The sequence below is a fragment of the Epinephelus fuscoguttatus genome, linkage group LG15, assembly GCF_011397635.1.
Source record: "Epinephelus fuscoguttatus linkage group LG15, E.fuscoguttatus.final_Chr_v1".
Taxonomy (NCBI): domain Eukaryota; kingdom Metazoa; phylum Chordata; class Actinopteri; order Perciformes; family Serranidae; genus Epinephelus; species Epinephelus fuscoguttatus.
The window spans coordinates 17,644,925-17,660,392 of record NC_064766.1 but is presented as its reverse complement, the minus strand read 5'-3'; the positions used below and the strand labels follow the sequence as shown (position 1 = coordinate 17,660,392).

Here is a 15,468-nt window from a genome sequence, read left to right as displayed (position 1 = left end):
CTCTCCTTTGTCTTTTCTCAGTAGGGATGGGGTTTAATAACATTTTGTCTTATCTAATATTTAATTCACTTTCTAAATTTGACTCCCTCATGAAATCTATTCAGGTTTGGCTCTCAACTTTGATATTGATATAATGAAAAGCAGTTGTCAGCATATAGTTACTTTGATTTACGCATTTGAAAAAGAGTGGGAGGAAGTAACTTTTTAAATCAACTTAAGTTAAATACAATTATAAAGTTTAACTGAGGTCTGTAATCACTTTTTTTGACGGAGAAGTACTTCAGTTTTGAGTGGCAGCTTGATTACCTCTCACAAATTGTCAGCACAACCTGAAAATGAGATCTGAGCTATGAAATCGCTGTAATCAAGGTTAATTAGCTACAGTTGAGGCATTTCAATCGACCAAAGTGTCAGGTCAGCAGAGGTTAAATATGCAGAGCCTGCAACCTGAATGTTATATGCATTGATCATAAAGTATATCCGTAATGAAAACAAGTAAGTCAAAGATTTGAGATTGATTAGCCTTTGAGGTTAGCAAATCCAGGGATTTATCATCTACCTCTCACATGTAGACACACCCATGTCCATACTGTACACATACTTTCACACTGTTTCAGCATGGTCAGAGTTACACATGTACTTACTTTTATGTCTCTCACTGTGTATGACTCACTCACTCTCAGCCTCACACATTCCTTCACTGCACCATCACTCTATTGTGATACCACTCTGCGAGGCATTAGGAGCTGCGTGACTGAGCTTTTATCAGATATTAGGGCCGTTCAAATGGATGATCCCAGTACTTTGCCGTGACCAACAGACAAAAAGCCCTCTCTTTTTGTTCGTCCCTCTCCTCTCCTCTCCCTCTTCCTCCCTTATCCTTCTCTGAAAGCACAGCTGCAGTCATTTGTTACACCGCAAAAAGAAAAAAAAAAGTTTTTTCCCAGGATTCCCTGCAGGGCCACATCCTACAGCCTTTTTTGGGCCCTCCCGAAGGAACAGGAAGCCTTGTGGTGTCGTCACATCAGCAGTGTCCCACTGCTGTGCCGGTTCTCTTTGTTCTTAGATAATAGGTTCCTCCCAAAGGCACACAGAACGGGAGAGTACTGGTCTCATGTGCCTAGTGTGTGTTTCTATGTGTGTGAAGACAAAGACAAATGAGAAACACTGCTGCTGTAAACTACTGCTGTAATATGAAAATGTGAATCTTTTTACTTTCCAACTTGAGCTATCTCACGCCTGTGCCTTAATATCAGAGCACGCTGGTTCGCACGTACACGAGTGAGACATGCTGTAGCACTCACACACCCATACTGTACATTTTTCCGGCAGTTGCCCAAGAGTACGAGAGATAACAGAACTATATGACAGAACGCAGGACTCTTTGAGCTCATCTCAGCTTATCTTTCCAATTAATATCTGCCTGTGTGCCGAAGAGCAGGCTGCTGTGCAGCTAATGATCCGGATTACTGCTGCCTGCCTCCCCGCCACTCCTGCTGCATGCTGGGAGCCCAATTCCCTTCGAGGGCTGCGATCTGTCACCCATGCCTCCCCACACACCCCTCCCCTTCAGGACCTGCATCTCCCATCGTCGTTCAATAGGAAGCACGCTGAGCTCTAATGACAGATGCCTCGCACCTCCCTCTTTTTCCTTCTCATCTGTCAACTTGCTCTCCTGCAGTTGGTCTCCCTCCTCTTTCAGACACTTTTTTAAACGCCATACTGCGTCGCCTCATGCACCCACCCCTCAGACATACACTCACACACCTCCATCCTTCCCTTCCCTCCTCCCCTCCGTCATTTGAAGACGGAGGAGCATGGAGATGTCTCATTTACAACCAAGGTAGAAACACACCCTCACCGCCACCTCCTCCTCCTCCTTCTCCTCCTCCTCCTCCTCTCCCGTCACGGTGTGAACACTAATGAAGAAGAGATGAGTCCTCTCCTGTGCCCCCATTTATCTCAGCGGCCAAGGGACACACACACTCATCCCTGCCTCTCTGTCTCTGCCTCTCTCACTCCCCTTTCTCACACTTGCTCTGCCATCATTTCCAACTTGATGCAGTGCTTTAATAGAAACATAATAATAACTTCATTAGCAGAGATGGTTATTGTTTTTGGGAAAGTGTCTTTTGAGTTAGGTCGATAGCTTTATGGCTTGTTCTGCTGCATCCTTGAACCGTAAACCTATTATTAGCATGAAATAACTTAGTTCTCAGGGTGCCAGAAACAAAAAAATCTACAGTCACATATTTTGATTCCCTTTCCTTTTCAAGGTAGACGCAGCTAATACTATATTTATTTTTATATATTTCATTATTTCCAACATTGTTACATGAGCCACAGAAAATAATGTATAATACCTGTCTGTTATTCCCTTTCTTAAATTGTTTTTTCTTTAGTTTTTCTCTTAATTCAAAGTCTAGACAGACAACTTTTAATCAACGCAGCACTTGCAAACGTTTAGTACTGGACACAAATTGGTACTGAAGGTAAAGCGCGCAGCCGATTGAGCAGTTGGCAGAAGCTGCCTCGAGCAGGGTCTTCACCAGACCCAGGAGAATAAGACAAGTACTAGAGTAAATGACTTGTGTCTTTACTACACTGTCTTGCAACCACCCAAACTCTTTTGTTTTTGGGAAAAGTGCTACTCACTTCAAAAAGCTCACTTCATTTGTGCCATAAATCGAGCCTTCATTTTTCTAGGAGATCATACCTGGTAGCTAACAGAGCTGCATAGTGAAAGCAAGAATTGTAGGGAACCAATATAACCACTGTTGATGCCATTATTCTGTAGCCATGACATGTGCAATCAACACTTACTTCATAATGATAAGTTACAGCAAAGAACTGGTCGATTTCCACTTTGAGAATAGAGGATGCTGCCTGTTGTTGTTAGCTTGTCAGCCATTGTCTCCCATTGTCTGCCACTTCTCAAATGTATGAAAACAAATCTATGACCCATATCCTTTTGTAATCCTAGCATCATCATAAAAAGGCTGTTCTTGCCTTGAGTCTGTGTGTTGGAGGTTGCTGATGTGGTAATATGCACCCACAGTTTTTCACCTTGCTAGCATGCTTTGAGAAAACCAACCAAAAAGTTATTAACAAAAAAGGTTTACTTTACTTTAACAGCAGGCTAACGTGCTAGTTCTCTTAACTTTCAGCTCTTTTTCTCTGGGATGTGTGGACTATTTTTAACTTGGCTTTTAAAAAACCCCTTAGGAAGGCCACTGTATGTTTAGATAAGAAGGGAAAACCTTGCATACATCTTGTAGATCTGACGTGACTCTGCTCTCATGCACCTGCACTTTTCTTTTCTCTTCCAGATGACATTTTCTGCCAGTCCCTACTCAGACCCAATCCAGGTCACAACAAGTATGGCTCAAGGGATGGAACAACCTGAAATGTTGTGGGTTATGGGCCCAGTGCTGGCTGTGGTCCTCATCATCATCATCGTCATCGCCATCCTGCTCTTTAAGAAGTAAGAGGCTGTTCTCAGTCATTTTCCTCCATGTCTGTATGAGGTTGAACTGCATCGACACTTGTGATTGTAGGTTTCTTTTGGTTGCATCAGGAATGTTAATGAGACATGTTCCCCTCTGCCACTTGCACCAGGCTGCTCACACACCAAACTGTAACATTCAATTTCCTTACCATAATATACAGTGTGACGGGAAAGGAACCAACGGTGGATTGATTTGTCTTTTAGAAAATCCTCATTTCGCCCCAGAAGATTTTGGCCTGGTTGGTCGTTTTTAACAGTACTATGTGACGTGTCAGTTGAAACGGCAGCTGACATCGCCTCCCTAATGAAAAGTACAGCTTGGCTGTCAAAAACCGTTAGTTAGGAGTGAGAAATGTGTTTTGGCCAACACCATTGGTCATTTCAAATAAGAAACAGAAGGCTGCAACAGAGGGCTTAACTAAAAGCTCAGTCAATATCTCTTAAAAGCACTTTAGCTGCCACTGTGCAGCATACCGTGGATACAAGCAGGCCAACAAGGTGCTGGGGAGGCACGTACAAATAGATAATGATAGCTAGTGCTGCAGCAACAAGTCCATTAGTTTTATATATTAAGTAAAAACAAACAGCCAAACATTTCCTGGCTGCTACTACAACTAAACTGTGACTAAACGTTCCTTTTCTTTTTAGATATATCTTAGTAAATTGAATATCTTTGGGTTTAGAAACAGTGATGCTATTTTTCACTATTAATCAGTCAATCAAATAATTAACAGATTAGTTGATGACAAAAATAATAAGGCTGCAACCTATGGTTATTTTTGTTTTATATTAATCTGACAAATCCTTTCCCAGATGATGTTTTGTTTCATAGCAACATTCGAAAACTGTTAAAAAAAAATGCCCATTACAATATCCTAGAGCCCAGGGTGATTTCATTATATGTCTCATTTTGACAAAAAACACTAATTTTACTATAATAAATGACAAGCAGCAAACTCTCACATTTGAGAGCCTGGAACTATACATTTTTTCTCGCATTGATGAATAAAAGTGAAGAAATTGATTGATTTATTCATTAATTCATTCAGTTACTTAGCTTAATGGTGCAGTTCTTTATATTTAATAACCATCAGTTGCAACTCATGGCCTTTTGTGAGGCATGTTTGCATTAAACAATTATTTTATGTTCACAAAGAAGACAATAATAATAATTTGGTTTGAACTCCATAAAGGTACCATTTAGATGGGAATCGATTGATTGACTGATAAAGTTCTGCCTCCCTATCCTCTCCTGATGGCTCCATTACAAATTTTACAATTCCCATCATACTCACTCTCCAACCACCCACAGCCTACCAGACTGCTGTAATGCTACCGTCTCCAGCAGACCTAGAATGAGACTGGTTAATAATAGGCCTTGAGACAGCTCACTGCTGAGCAGCATATAGACAGGAGGGACAGTGGGGAGGTGGCTGTGTGCCCTTTACACCTTGGACTGGCAGTAGATGTGCAAGGGAATAATAACACTCCAGCTATGGTTGTTATTTCTACCCGCATATTCATCAAGCCCAATACGAGCAGTGAACAATGATGAGGTTATCCTCAAAAGTCTCCAGTAATTCATACTTTTTATGCTATGCCATTAAGATGTGGCTTACATTTTTGGAAGAAATGGCTCTAGCTTTCTGAAAATTTTAGAGTTAGAACAAACTTTAAACAAAGACGTTATAGATCCACATGGATGACAATTACCTATTAACACCCCTCCCCCTCTTTTTGCCCCTTGTGAAAGCAGCAAACAGGAAAGGTGGGTACTGTCACTGTTACATCAGTCACAACTTCATCTTCCACCACCCAAGTCCCTATCATCTGTGTTGTGAAATGTGGTGGTATTCATCAGCTCTTCAGGGTTGCAGGGTCAACTTCCTCTCGGCTCCAATTGGCATTATACAAAAACAGTCCACTCAGACAGAAATGAAAGGAAACCTCTTTAATCTGATTTGTTCCATTTTACAAGACATGAGAAGCAGCTGACTCTGCAGCCTTTGATAACTGGGGTCAAAGGAACCCCCAGGTCATGTCCGTGTACCAGTGCATGTTCCACATCTAGTGCCAGTGCTCCTCCTCAGATCGTCCTGTCTGCCATGGTTTGTCTCCGTGCTGTGTTTCATTATCCAGCCAGTGTCAGCGCGCCCCTCCAGGATTGGCCCCATCTGAATATGCCAAGGCATCACCTGCTGCTGAATGGGCCATTGTGAAGTAAATGCCAGACGGGGAAACTGCTGAAAAAGAAATGTTCCCATCTTTTAAGCTGACATTTTCCACCGAGACCCATTCCTCCACTTTTAGCCTTTTTTTCCCCTTCTCCCTGCTTCCTCGTGGCAGGAGTCTCAACAAAGGGCCCTGTTCTACCCTCATTAAGTGCGCCCCGTACTGCACACACACTCGTACACTCACACTGCGCGTGTGTGTAAGTGCGTGTACTTACATTCTCACACGTCTTAACCCTCACTTTTAGCCTGAGATGAATAACCCCATTGAGATTGCTGCCATGTTTACTTTAGCCCGGCACTAAAGTGTGATGTAGATTGGCATCTGATTGGGTCAGAGGGAGAGATGAGGGGTGTGGAGAACAGATCGCAGATGCCCGAGTCTTCTACCCCCTCCCCCAGCCCAGCCCAGCACCAGCAGTGATCTCTGGGAAAACCGGATACGGTCTGGCTCAGCTCTCTCTGCTGGAGAGGAAAAGATGCTTGTCATAGATTAGCCGTCACGCTGCTAGCATTAGCTTAAGCCCCTGCAGCATAAGATAACAGGTGGCAGTGAGGCCCAAGCCCCAACGGCCGAGGTGGACCGGGTTAAGGCTGTGTGTGCACCACCAGCTTTATGTATTCTCACCACGCCTGGCTTCAACAGAAGGCCCTGCTCCTGCCTAAAACCCACGCTCGCCACTTGCAAATGGAGTGCAATGAGATGTGAAATTTCCACAGGGCGCCCTGATGCTTCCTTCCGCCCATTTCCATTTGCAGTCAGAAGGCTTGTGAGTCTGCAGCTGTATCTGTGTGAGTGTGTGTAGTTGTGAAAGTGAGGTGGGAAAGCGTACATCTGTGTGCCTGTTTGTGTGCGTATGTCAACAGATGCTGGCTGTCTGAACGTTAGAATACAGGCAGGCTGCGTTTTCTGTTCCCTCTCTCCGCCTGATGGACAAAGCTACGGTCGACTGAGCCGAACCAGGCCGAGCTGTGCTGTGCTGTTTAGTGCTATGCTAGATTCAGCTAGCCCGGGCCTGGCAGCGCAGGTGCTGCAGAACTGGTCTAATTACCCAGTGTTGTGCCACCCAGCTGATGAGCTAATTACAGCATCCGCCTGTTTTCCTCTCAATCTGGAAAGCCAGTAAACACAATGTGTTGTTAGCACACACACACAGCAGCAAAAATCACACATTTAAATCTTTGCTACACTCAAACACACACGCTCTTGTACACATACCCACACAGCAGCTGTCACCTATCCAGCAGCAAACAAACCCAACCTAGCCCACTCCAGGAAAATGATGGCGTTTCTTCAAACACATTAAACTCCAGTTGGCAAACTAATGGGGGTAATGCCCTGGTACCTAGTGTCTCTTGAATTGCTGGTCCTCAGAACTAGTTTCAAGAACCCTTAACTATGCCATTAACCTCATCAAGAGTGCGCCACAGTGAAAATGTATGTTTCCTTCAGTGCTTTTTCCCAGACTTATAGAGGAAACATTGATGTCACTCTCAATCATCCTGTCATTCCCACTTGCAGTTAGCTTAAGGAATTGATGGCTGAGTTGGTGCTCTTGTATTGAGCACGTAGGTGGTCTTGGTACGATGTGGTTAATGCCTTACTGTCTGTTTCTGCCACCTCAGGAAGCGGGCGTCACCCCTACCAAAGGATGAGCACTCAGGTGGGGTGAAAGACTCCCTGCTGGCCAACTCCTCCGACCCTGTGGAGATGAGAAGACTCAACTACCAGACCCCAGGTAATAAACGATTACCATTCATGTAGCAACATATGGTAACATTTGCTCTGCTTTCCCTCAGCAACTGCCCTTAAATGAACTAATGCGTCTCTGTCATATGGAACAGGTGGTAGAGATGGAGAGGTTGCCATGTTGACAACTTGATGATTGCATTACAGCAGAGCTGGTTTTGTGAGGATTAAAATACTGAACAATATAACTTCACAATATGTCATAATAGCAATTTGGATGTTGACATGAACACCGTTTACAAGTTGGAAACTTAGATTCATGATAACTCTGATGAGGGCAGGGCAATATATGGATATCATATCAATATTGCAATATGAGACTAGATATCGTCTTAGATTTTAGATATCATAATATCGCACGTCTCTTTTGTTGGTTTCATTACAGTTTAATGATGTCATTTTCTGAACTTTATGAACCAGACTCTCCTAGCTGTTCTATTATTTGCTTTTACAGACTATATATCCACTTTACATCCACATTACTGATAATTATTTATAAAAAATATCCTTGTGTAAATATTTTGTGAAAGCATCAATAGTCAAGCCCACATTATCGCCACAGTATTGATTTTGAGGTATTATCCATATCACCCAGCCCTAATTCTGATTGACATCAACAAGTGATCATCTCCACTTGCCCTCACAGTCCTGCTTAGTGGTAAACTAAAGAAAGTTTTCTGTGTCATAAGTGTGTTATATATTGTATGAGTATCTATACTATATTCTAATTGTGCGCATTTTAATCAGGTGTGCAGATTCAGTGAATATTGCTTCCATAAACAATGAATAAAAAGTGTATTCTGCCTCTGTGACTGAGGATTTGAGAGGGCTTCATTCCAAAATGAAAATCCCCCCCTGAAATTTATCAGATGATCCTATCTTCTACGCTGAAAGAAAATATCTAAAGGTGGCTCATACCTTTAATAGTGTTTCGTAACATCTTGTATTTTCAAGCTTTTATTTTTTCCTCAAATAGTAGATATTGCATTTTGGAATGATTTTTCTTTCTTTCTTGTTTTTTCTTGTTTTTTCTTCAACTAAACTCTAAACAGCCTTTCCAAAAGCAATCTACTTCGCCTGCCTTCCTGTTCTTTTGATGGATCTCTTGTTTATTAGTGCTTTGTAGCAGGTGTTGCTGTATGAAATTCATGTGTCCTGCTTATTTTGTTATTTATCCTCAGGCTGTAAATCTGACCAGTTCTCAAAAAAAGACAAATTGGTCAATAAGAGAAAATAAACAAATCATGCTCGCCATAATGCCCAGCTCTGGACGGTATCAATGGAGTCAGGCCGAGTGAATTCAGATTCCATCCACGCACGGTGGTGAAGTGGGGATGGGGGTGGGGGGTGTTGTGTCAGGGTGCCCGCCTCAGCATCAGCCTTCTTCCTTTTTCCCTCCTGATCTCCTACCTCCTCCCCCATTCCTCGCTCCTCCTCCCTCCATGAGCTCCTTTCATTCCCCCTAGCTGGTAATGAGTCCTGCTGCCTCTGATGTCAAGGTGAGCCAGGCGGATGGGAACAATGGAGCTGAGAGAAAATGTCAACCCTGGTGCACGCGCGCTTGTGTGCGTTTCTGTGTGTTTTCTGTGCGTGTGTGTATGTGTGCATCCCTTCTCACGGGTTATTAAAGATCCCGTTTGCCGTACACACAGAGGCACACACGCAGAAACACACACAGCCCCTTTGAACCCCTGCAGAGGAATTAAGCAGTGCTGCCGCTCTAAAAGAGCCCTGTCCTCCCGTCCTCCCACTCCACCTCTTTCCTCTTTTGTCTTCCATTTCCCCCTGTAGGGTAATCTCTCTCTCTCTTTCGCTCACACTCTGCCCCCCCTCTCTCTTTCTACGTCAACATTTCTCTCCTTCTTTCTCTCCCTTTCCACCTCGCTGTTTTCCTTCAAGACTTGTGATTATCAAAAATCACCAAGGCTGCATCAAGCTCGCAAAAACGTGTGAGATTCCAAGGTTGAGTGGTGCGAATATTGAACAGTTCGTTCCTCTGTCCCCCAGCTCTCTTTCTCTTTGATTCACCCACAGCAGGTGATCATTCCTGCCCTGATTCTGATTGCTGTTAAGTGGTTCAGCCGATTACAGCTCATGTCTCCAGCATGTTGGTTTGTTAAACAGACATCAGCTGCACCTTGTGGCACTTCAGGAGCAGGCGTGTGGTTCTATGAGTAACTGACCGGGTTTATCCTTGGCAGACCTGGTTCAGATAGTATTTGCAAATACTTAAGTGAGATCACTTGTGTTTGACACTTCAGATGAAGTATGTAGTGCCATTTACGGAGTAGCGCAATTTACAGTTAAGTAGTCACAGAGGAGTATTTTAATGTGCAATGAGGAGATATTACCAACATTCAGATGAGCTCAGTTTTATTTTATCTGCCTAAAGTGGTTTAGATCATCTGGTAAAAGTGACTTGTTTACAACCTGTCAGATCATCGGACCACTCACATGTCATGTTCCCAGATCACAGTTAACACTTTAATGATTATAATGTCATCATAACCAAAGTGAAGTGAAGATTTAACACTGAACATGTACTCAGTAGTGCAGTTCACACTGAGCAGTCACAGGGGAGTGTTTTAAAGTCAGGCTTTGTATGCACTTCTGTTTATCAGCCCAAACTACACTACTTGAATTGTCCTGAGAGGGCAAACACCACCCACTGCGCACTCCAACTAGCTTGAAAGGTTATTTGCAGATACTGTTTGGCCCCGGTCTGATCCTGAGCCATCCCCATTGATTGAGTGTTCTTCTTCCTCCCTCCTTCACTCTCCTCTCTCCACAGGTCCCAGCTCTCATCGCTGCCCCAACACTCCAAGTTAGTCTGCTCTCTCACCTACTGTGTATTTCCCACACATGAAGTCTCTCCTCCTCTCTCACTCGCTCGTGATCCCATTCCCCCTTCGCAATCCCGACAGACATCACAAGCCCACAAGCTTGTAGCCTCTGGCGCTCCAAGGATGCAGGAACGTCCTCTCTTGGCTGTGAACCTCCCTCAACACCTTTTTGGTGCGGAAGCAGGGGACTAGGTGGTTTCATGGATAGTTGAGCAGTGCGGACAGTTACTCTTGCCGTGCATTAGCCTTGTTATCTATGGCTTCACTCTCCATTTACCCAACAACATGGTTGTAAAAGACCTCGGTGAACATGCACAAACACATACACACTGATGTTAATGTGCTCATAGGTCCCTCAGTGTGATACTATTAAATTAGTGTAATTGGTTAGGTCTCATCTTGTGCAGTGGCCATAGTTACCAGCCATTAGCCATTAGCATTACGGCAATAATGAGCTTGCAGCAGTCGCTCATCTGAAAGCGTGACCCATGACCTTACAGATGCGCTCAGCCAAAGGCACTAATGTTAATATACATACCTTTTTAAAGTGTCTTTCTGATCTCTGTGTGACTCAAAGGCTGTAAGGTTAATGATGCTTCATGTATAACTTTAGAGCCTCTTCATGCGTCGCATACAGTTAACTTTTAACACATAAGGCAAGTTCCCAGCAATCCGTTTAAGCGCAGAGCCTTGCCAAGTTCAGAGGCACAGGGGGAATTTGTGTCGGTAGATTAGCAATAAATCATCCAATAACTCGGCGATGAGAAATCTAGAGAGCGGCAGGGGGGTTGTTTGAAATTAATCCAGCCCAAGCGCTCCAGGCTGGGCCGAAAGATAGTCTATTGTAGGGAAAGAGATTTTCAAAGAAATGAGTTTTGGCTGGTGACCAGTCAGTTTTTTTCTTCTCTGGGAAGTGACAGTGTGACTGATTTGTAGAGACTTGTGGGTTCTTGCTCTGATCCCACCTCTGCCACCAATTGAGCGTTGTGGAGTCAGAGCGATGTCTGCCTCCTGCTTCCCTCCAGGAGCATGCTCACCCAGTCACTCATGTGCATCGCCGTGCCAGCCCCACCTCTGTCCTCCTCACTTAGCATGACGATGTCACCAAATGTCACCAAATGTCACCAGCCTGTTTCAACTTGTGCGCTCTCTCTCCTTTCTCTCTTCTCTCCCGCTCTTCATGCATTGTTGAACAAAGTGCACTCTCCTCACCGTTACACAGCCACCTCATGGTCCCACTGGCAGCCTCACTCACCCTGTGGTCCAACCAGTGTTTGTGTAAGTCGATGTGTAAGTCTTGATGTATGAACAGCTAGATCTCACTCTATTCTTTGTTTCTTTCTCCCCTCCTCCTCCTCTTCCTCTCTCAGGAATGAGGGAGCACCCACCCATTCCTGTCGTTGACCTGGCTGACCACATCGAGCGACTAAAGGCCAACGACGGCCTCCGCTTTTCCCAGGAGTATGAGGTAAGAGCCATGCGCTTATGCTATATCAGTGTTCCCCTCTCACTTTAAAGCGTGTAAATGCATTTATTTGTTATCGTGTCTGGGAGGAAGTTTTGTGTTTATGCCTCTTTGATCCCATATGCATGTATTCTAATGGATTATGGAAGACTTCTTTCACAGACATTCCTCAGTCATTTTTACAACTCTATTACCAATCCCACCAGGAAACCAACACTTACATTTAATGCTGCGAGATGCTTTTTCACAAAACTAGCAGGTGGCAAGTTGCTTAAGCAATCTGTGTGCGTCTTGATGTTTCCCTGAAGAATGTTATTTTGCAGGCGGTCTCCCCAATGCAACTCGGTGAGGGATTATCTCTTGTCAGTGTTCTTCCTCAAAAAAAAAGAAGAGGGGGGGGGCGAATTTGCATTTAAAGTGGCACATAGTTGGTTTGGGGACGAAGCGAGGCCAGATCAAGAGGAGAGGCATCCTTGAATACAGAAAAACAAGAGCTGTCTTTTATTTATTTGTTCTGAATGTTCGATCTGTTTTGTCTAATCAGCTCTATTCCTCACATTGATGGATTCAACAAGGCTGTTGGAGTGATTGTAGATCTTTTTTGGGGGGACTTATTTCTACCTTCACTGAAAAAGTTGTGATTGCCTCTGTCTGTTTGTCTGTGACCAGCATGTGTTGCTACAGCTTGAAATTTGTTGTGCAATTTCACACTCCCGAGAGAAACAGCTCATTTATTTTGATGACCTTATGACCTTTCCCCAAGCATCACCGCAAGCCCAAACTTTTATAACTGTTCTGTTATCTGCCCTGTCCAGTGTTTACTGTGAAAATAACATCTATTTGATAAACTTACATAACTGCTCGGCACTACCATCTACCCATCGTCATCGCCCACATGAAAAAAGTAATTTAGAACCATATATGGTGCTTACATTAACATCCAGTGTTTGTGTATTTTGTCATGCATGAGTAAGTTGAATCCTTGAATTAATTCAGATTTCATACATGACTTTTTATGAGTTTTAGTACTCCGAGCTCAAAGTAATGCATTCTAATACAGCGGCTATGCAATAAATCCTACCTACAGCAAGGTTATAGTGCCAAGTTTTCGTCTAAACTGTTTTATAGTGGTGTTAATTCAACTTCATGGTCATATGGAGGCTCTAGTTTGTGTTGTAGCTGAACTGTATACGTGTAATGCCTGCACACTTACTTCCTGCCACGAAAGTTTAATCAGATTTTGACTTGACGAAGGTCCAAGGACAATCAGACTTATCTCGATTAAACTTTTGTAGCATAGAATAAGTGTGTAGGTGTTTTTTTGATAGCGTTGGACCTATGTGATGTGTGTATAATTATTTTACCCAAGCTAAGCTGTCTTGTTTTACACGTAGAGGTGCTTCTAATGTTTTGTCCACCTCCCTCATATCAGCGAGGGAGGACTAAAGTTTAGTCTGTAAGAAGGAGCCATTTTAATGTATGACAGAATATACATTTATGAATGTACGCCAAGTTGCACATTTTATAACATAATATGTAATTCTAATGGATTTTTTATGTGATTCACCACAAAATTAACAGCTAACTGGGGAGATAATTAGGCATTGGTAAAATCTGCACTCAATTAAGTGCTTTCTTGTGTTGCTCAGTGGCCCTCCAGCACATCACCCTTTCGGCCTGTTGAGTTAGTGTAAACGAATCAAGCCAGGGAAGTGGTTTGTATGACTGCAGGCAACCAGCCCAGCCCCATTCCCTTTCCACACCAGTCATTCCAAGCCAGGGAAGACCCCCTCCATGGCCCGGCAGATGGCAGACCATCTCTGTGCCAGCCAAGCCGCTGTGGCAGAGCTCACGGCGCTTTGTCACAGTCACGTTCGCCGGCTGCTCCCGTTGCGCCTTACCCCAAGGCACAGAATTTTAGAGGCTTCACCACTTCCTCTCCCTGATGTTTTAGGCGGCCTGACACTTCCTCTACCACCAACGCCAGTCCACATCACACTGAGCAATGAGCACTCTGGGTAATGAGCAGAATTTGACATGCCACAGCTCCCCCTGACAGTCTTTTTATCGCAGGAAGCAATATCACGCTGCAGTCGTCATATAGCATCATTATGTTCATTTGAAAGCATTTCCAGTGTGTCAGCGAGAATACCTTGGGCGTTTGCTTCTCACCTCTTTCTACCATCTCTACCTAGGCCGTACTTGTTTGCTAGTTGTCATCAGTCTGGTGTGCCTGCTGTGTTCACTGAGCTCTCAAATGGATATGACATGTTTTGACTGCAAATGAAATCTTTCTCTTCGTACTGGCGGGCACGGACAGAGAAATTGGCAGTGCTGAGCTCATCAGCACCAATAGGCCTATACCCACATGACTCTTAGTGCTGAGCAATTTGGAGCTGTAGTGGAAGATTTCTTGCATATGAGCACTCCACATTTTTCATATCTTGCTCAGAAACAAATAGCATGTACATGGATTTCTCTGGAATATAGTATGAGTCTGAAATAGCTTATATATACATTTTATGTGTGTTCTTTTGTGTGTAGGTGCCACTTTATAGGACAAAATTGTGAGAGCAAGAAAATTACTCTTGTCATAGGAGAGCACTTTAACACCAAGGCAAACCACCCCTGCCTCATGTGTAGCTCAGGATACCAGACCTCAGGAAAACACTTTTAAAAATGCTGTTTTGCCCATCGCTTTGTTTTTAATCCTTACTCTCTCCAAGCTTAACCCTGTGCCCTATATTTTATCCATTATCCAATAATTATTATAATGTTTGAGCTGTCAAGATTCGACAAGAGATAATCTCTAATTATTAAATTACATAGTCCTACAGCCGCGTTAAGTAAGTGAAGGAATTTTGAAGGTGTCGTTTTGACACTGCTGCTGGATTTGCGAGGCGAAAGGTCTGGGGAATTAGTGGACATGGTTCCGGTGTGAGCTGAGGGGGGATCGATTCAGAATAACAAGAGACTCTGTGACATTATCGAGCCGAGGGATGGGAGGCCGTCACATATCTCCCCGGATCAATATGTATGCAGTCTACTGTCGTCTTAGCCCGAGAGACAAATGACGTAAGAAGGAGAGGGTTCGAAACATGGAGAGGATGAAAGGGAGAGGGTGAAACAAAAATACAAGATTGGAAAGGGCAACAGAAATAGAAGATGAGAAAAGAAAGACAGAAGGAGGATGAGAATAATCATGGTCACCGCAAGAAGTCATGCATGTGACTTCTCAGAATAAGGTAATTTAATAGGTTTATCCTAAAGGGAGAGGATGAGTGTTTGTCATTGGCTACAAGCTTCAGCAAAACCTTTACTCATTTTCCATCCGGCTAAAAAGAACATTTGGTTATGTTGGCGCTGTTGGCTCAATCCAAGGACGATGTTTGGTTTATGTTGATTTAAATCACCAAAACAGTTCCCTTTTTTCTGCTTCATTAGCATTCAAGGCACCAAATGTCATGCAAAAATCAACCTGTCAGTGCAGCAGCAGTGGTTGCAGAAGAGTCAACAACACAGCACTTCAGACTCAAGTTATCTGCTAACAATCTCCCACATTGTATAAAACAAACCACTTACCTGCAGCGTTCAGCTGTGGCTTTTCAAGAGACATTATGTTGGTATACATTCCATTTAAAGGCTTTGTTGTCCATAGTGCGCTGCGGATG

General features: G+C 43.6%; 1 protein-coding gene across 8 annotated transcripts in view; it reads left to right on the top strand.

Annotated features, from left to right (window-relative positions):
* Window positions 1-15,468, top strand: part of LOC125902848 (receptor-type tyrosine-protein phosphatase F) — a 188,698-nt gene that overhangs the window by 150,480 nt on the left and 22,750 nt on the right. For 5 of the 8 annotated variants that reach the window (XM_049599481.1, XM_049599487.1, XM_049599486.1 and 2 more), the window contains 4 exons: window positions 3,330-3,484; window positions 7,366-7,478; window positions 10,281-10,313; window positions 11,703-11,800. In XM_049599481.1, the coding sequence (XP_049455438.1) occupies window positions 3,330-3,484; window positions 7,366-7,478; window positions 10,281-10,313; window positions 11,703-11,800 (399 nt within the window). The remainder of the gene's footprint in view (window positions 1-3,329; window positions 3,485-7,365; window positions 7,479-10,280; window positions 10,314-11,702; window positions 11,801-15,468) is intronic. The other 3 variants (XM_049599488.1, XM_049599485.1, XM_049599483.1) reach the window with 1 other exon arrangement.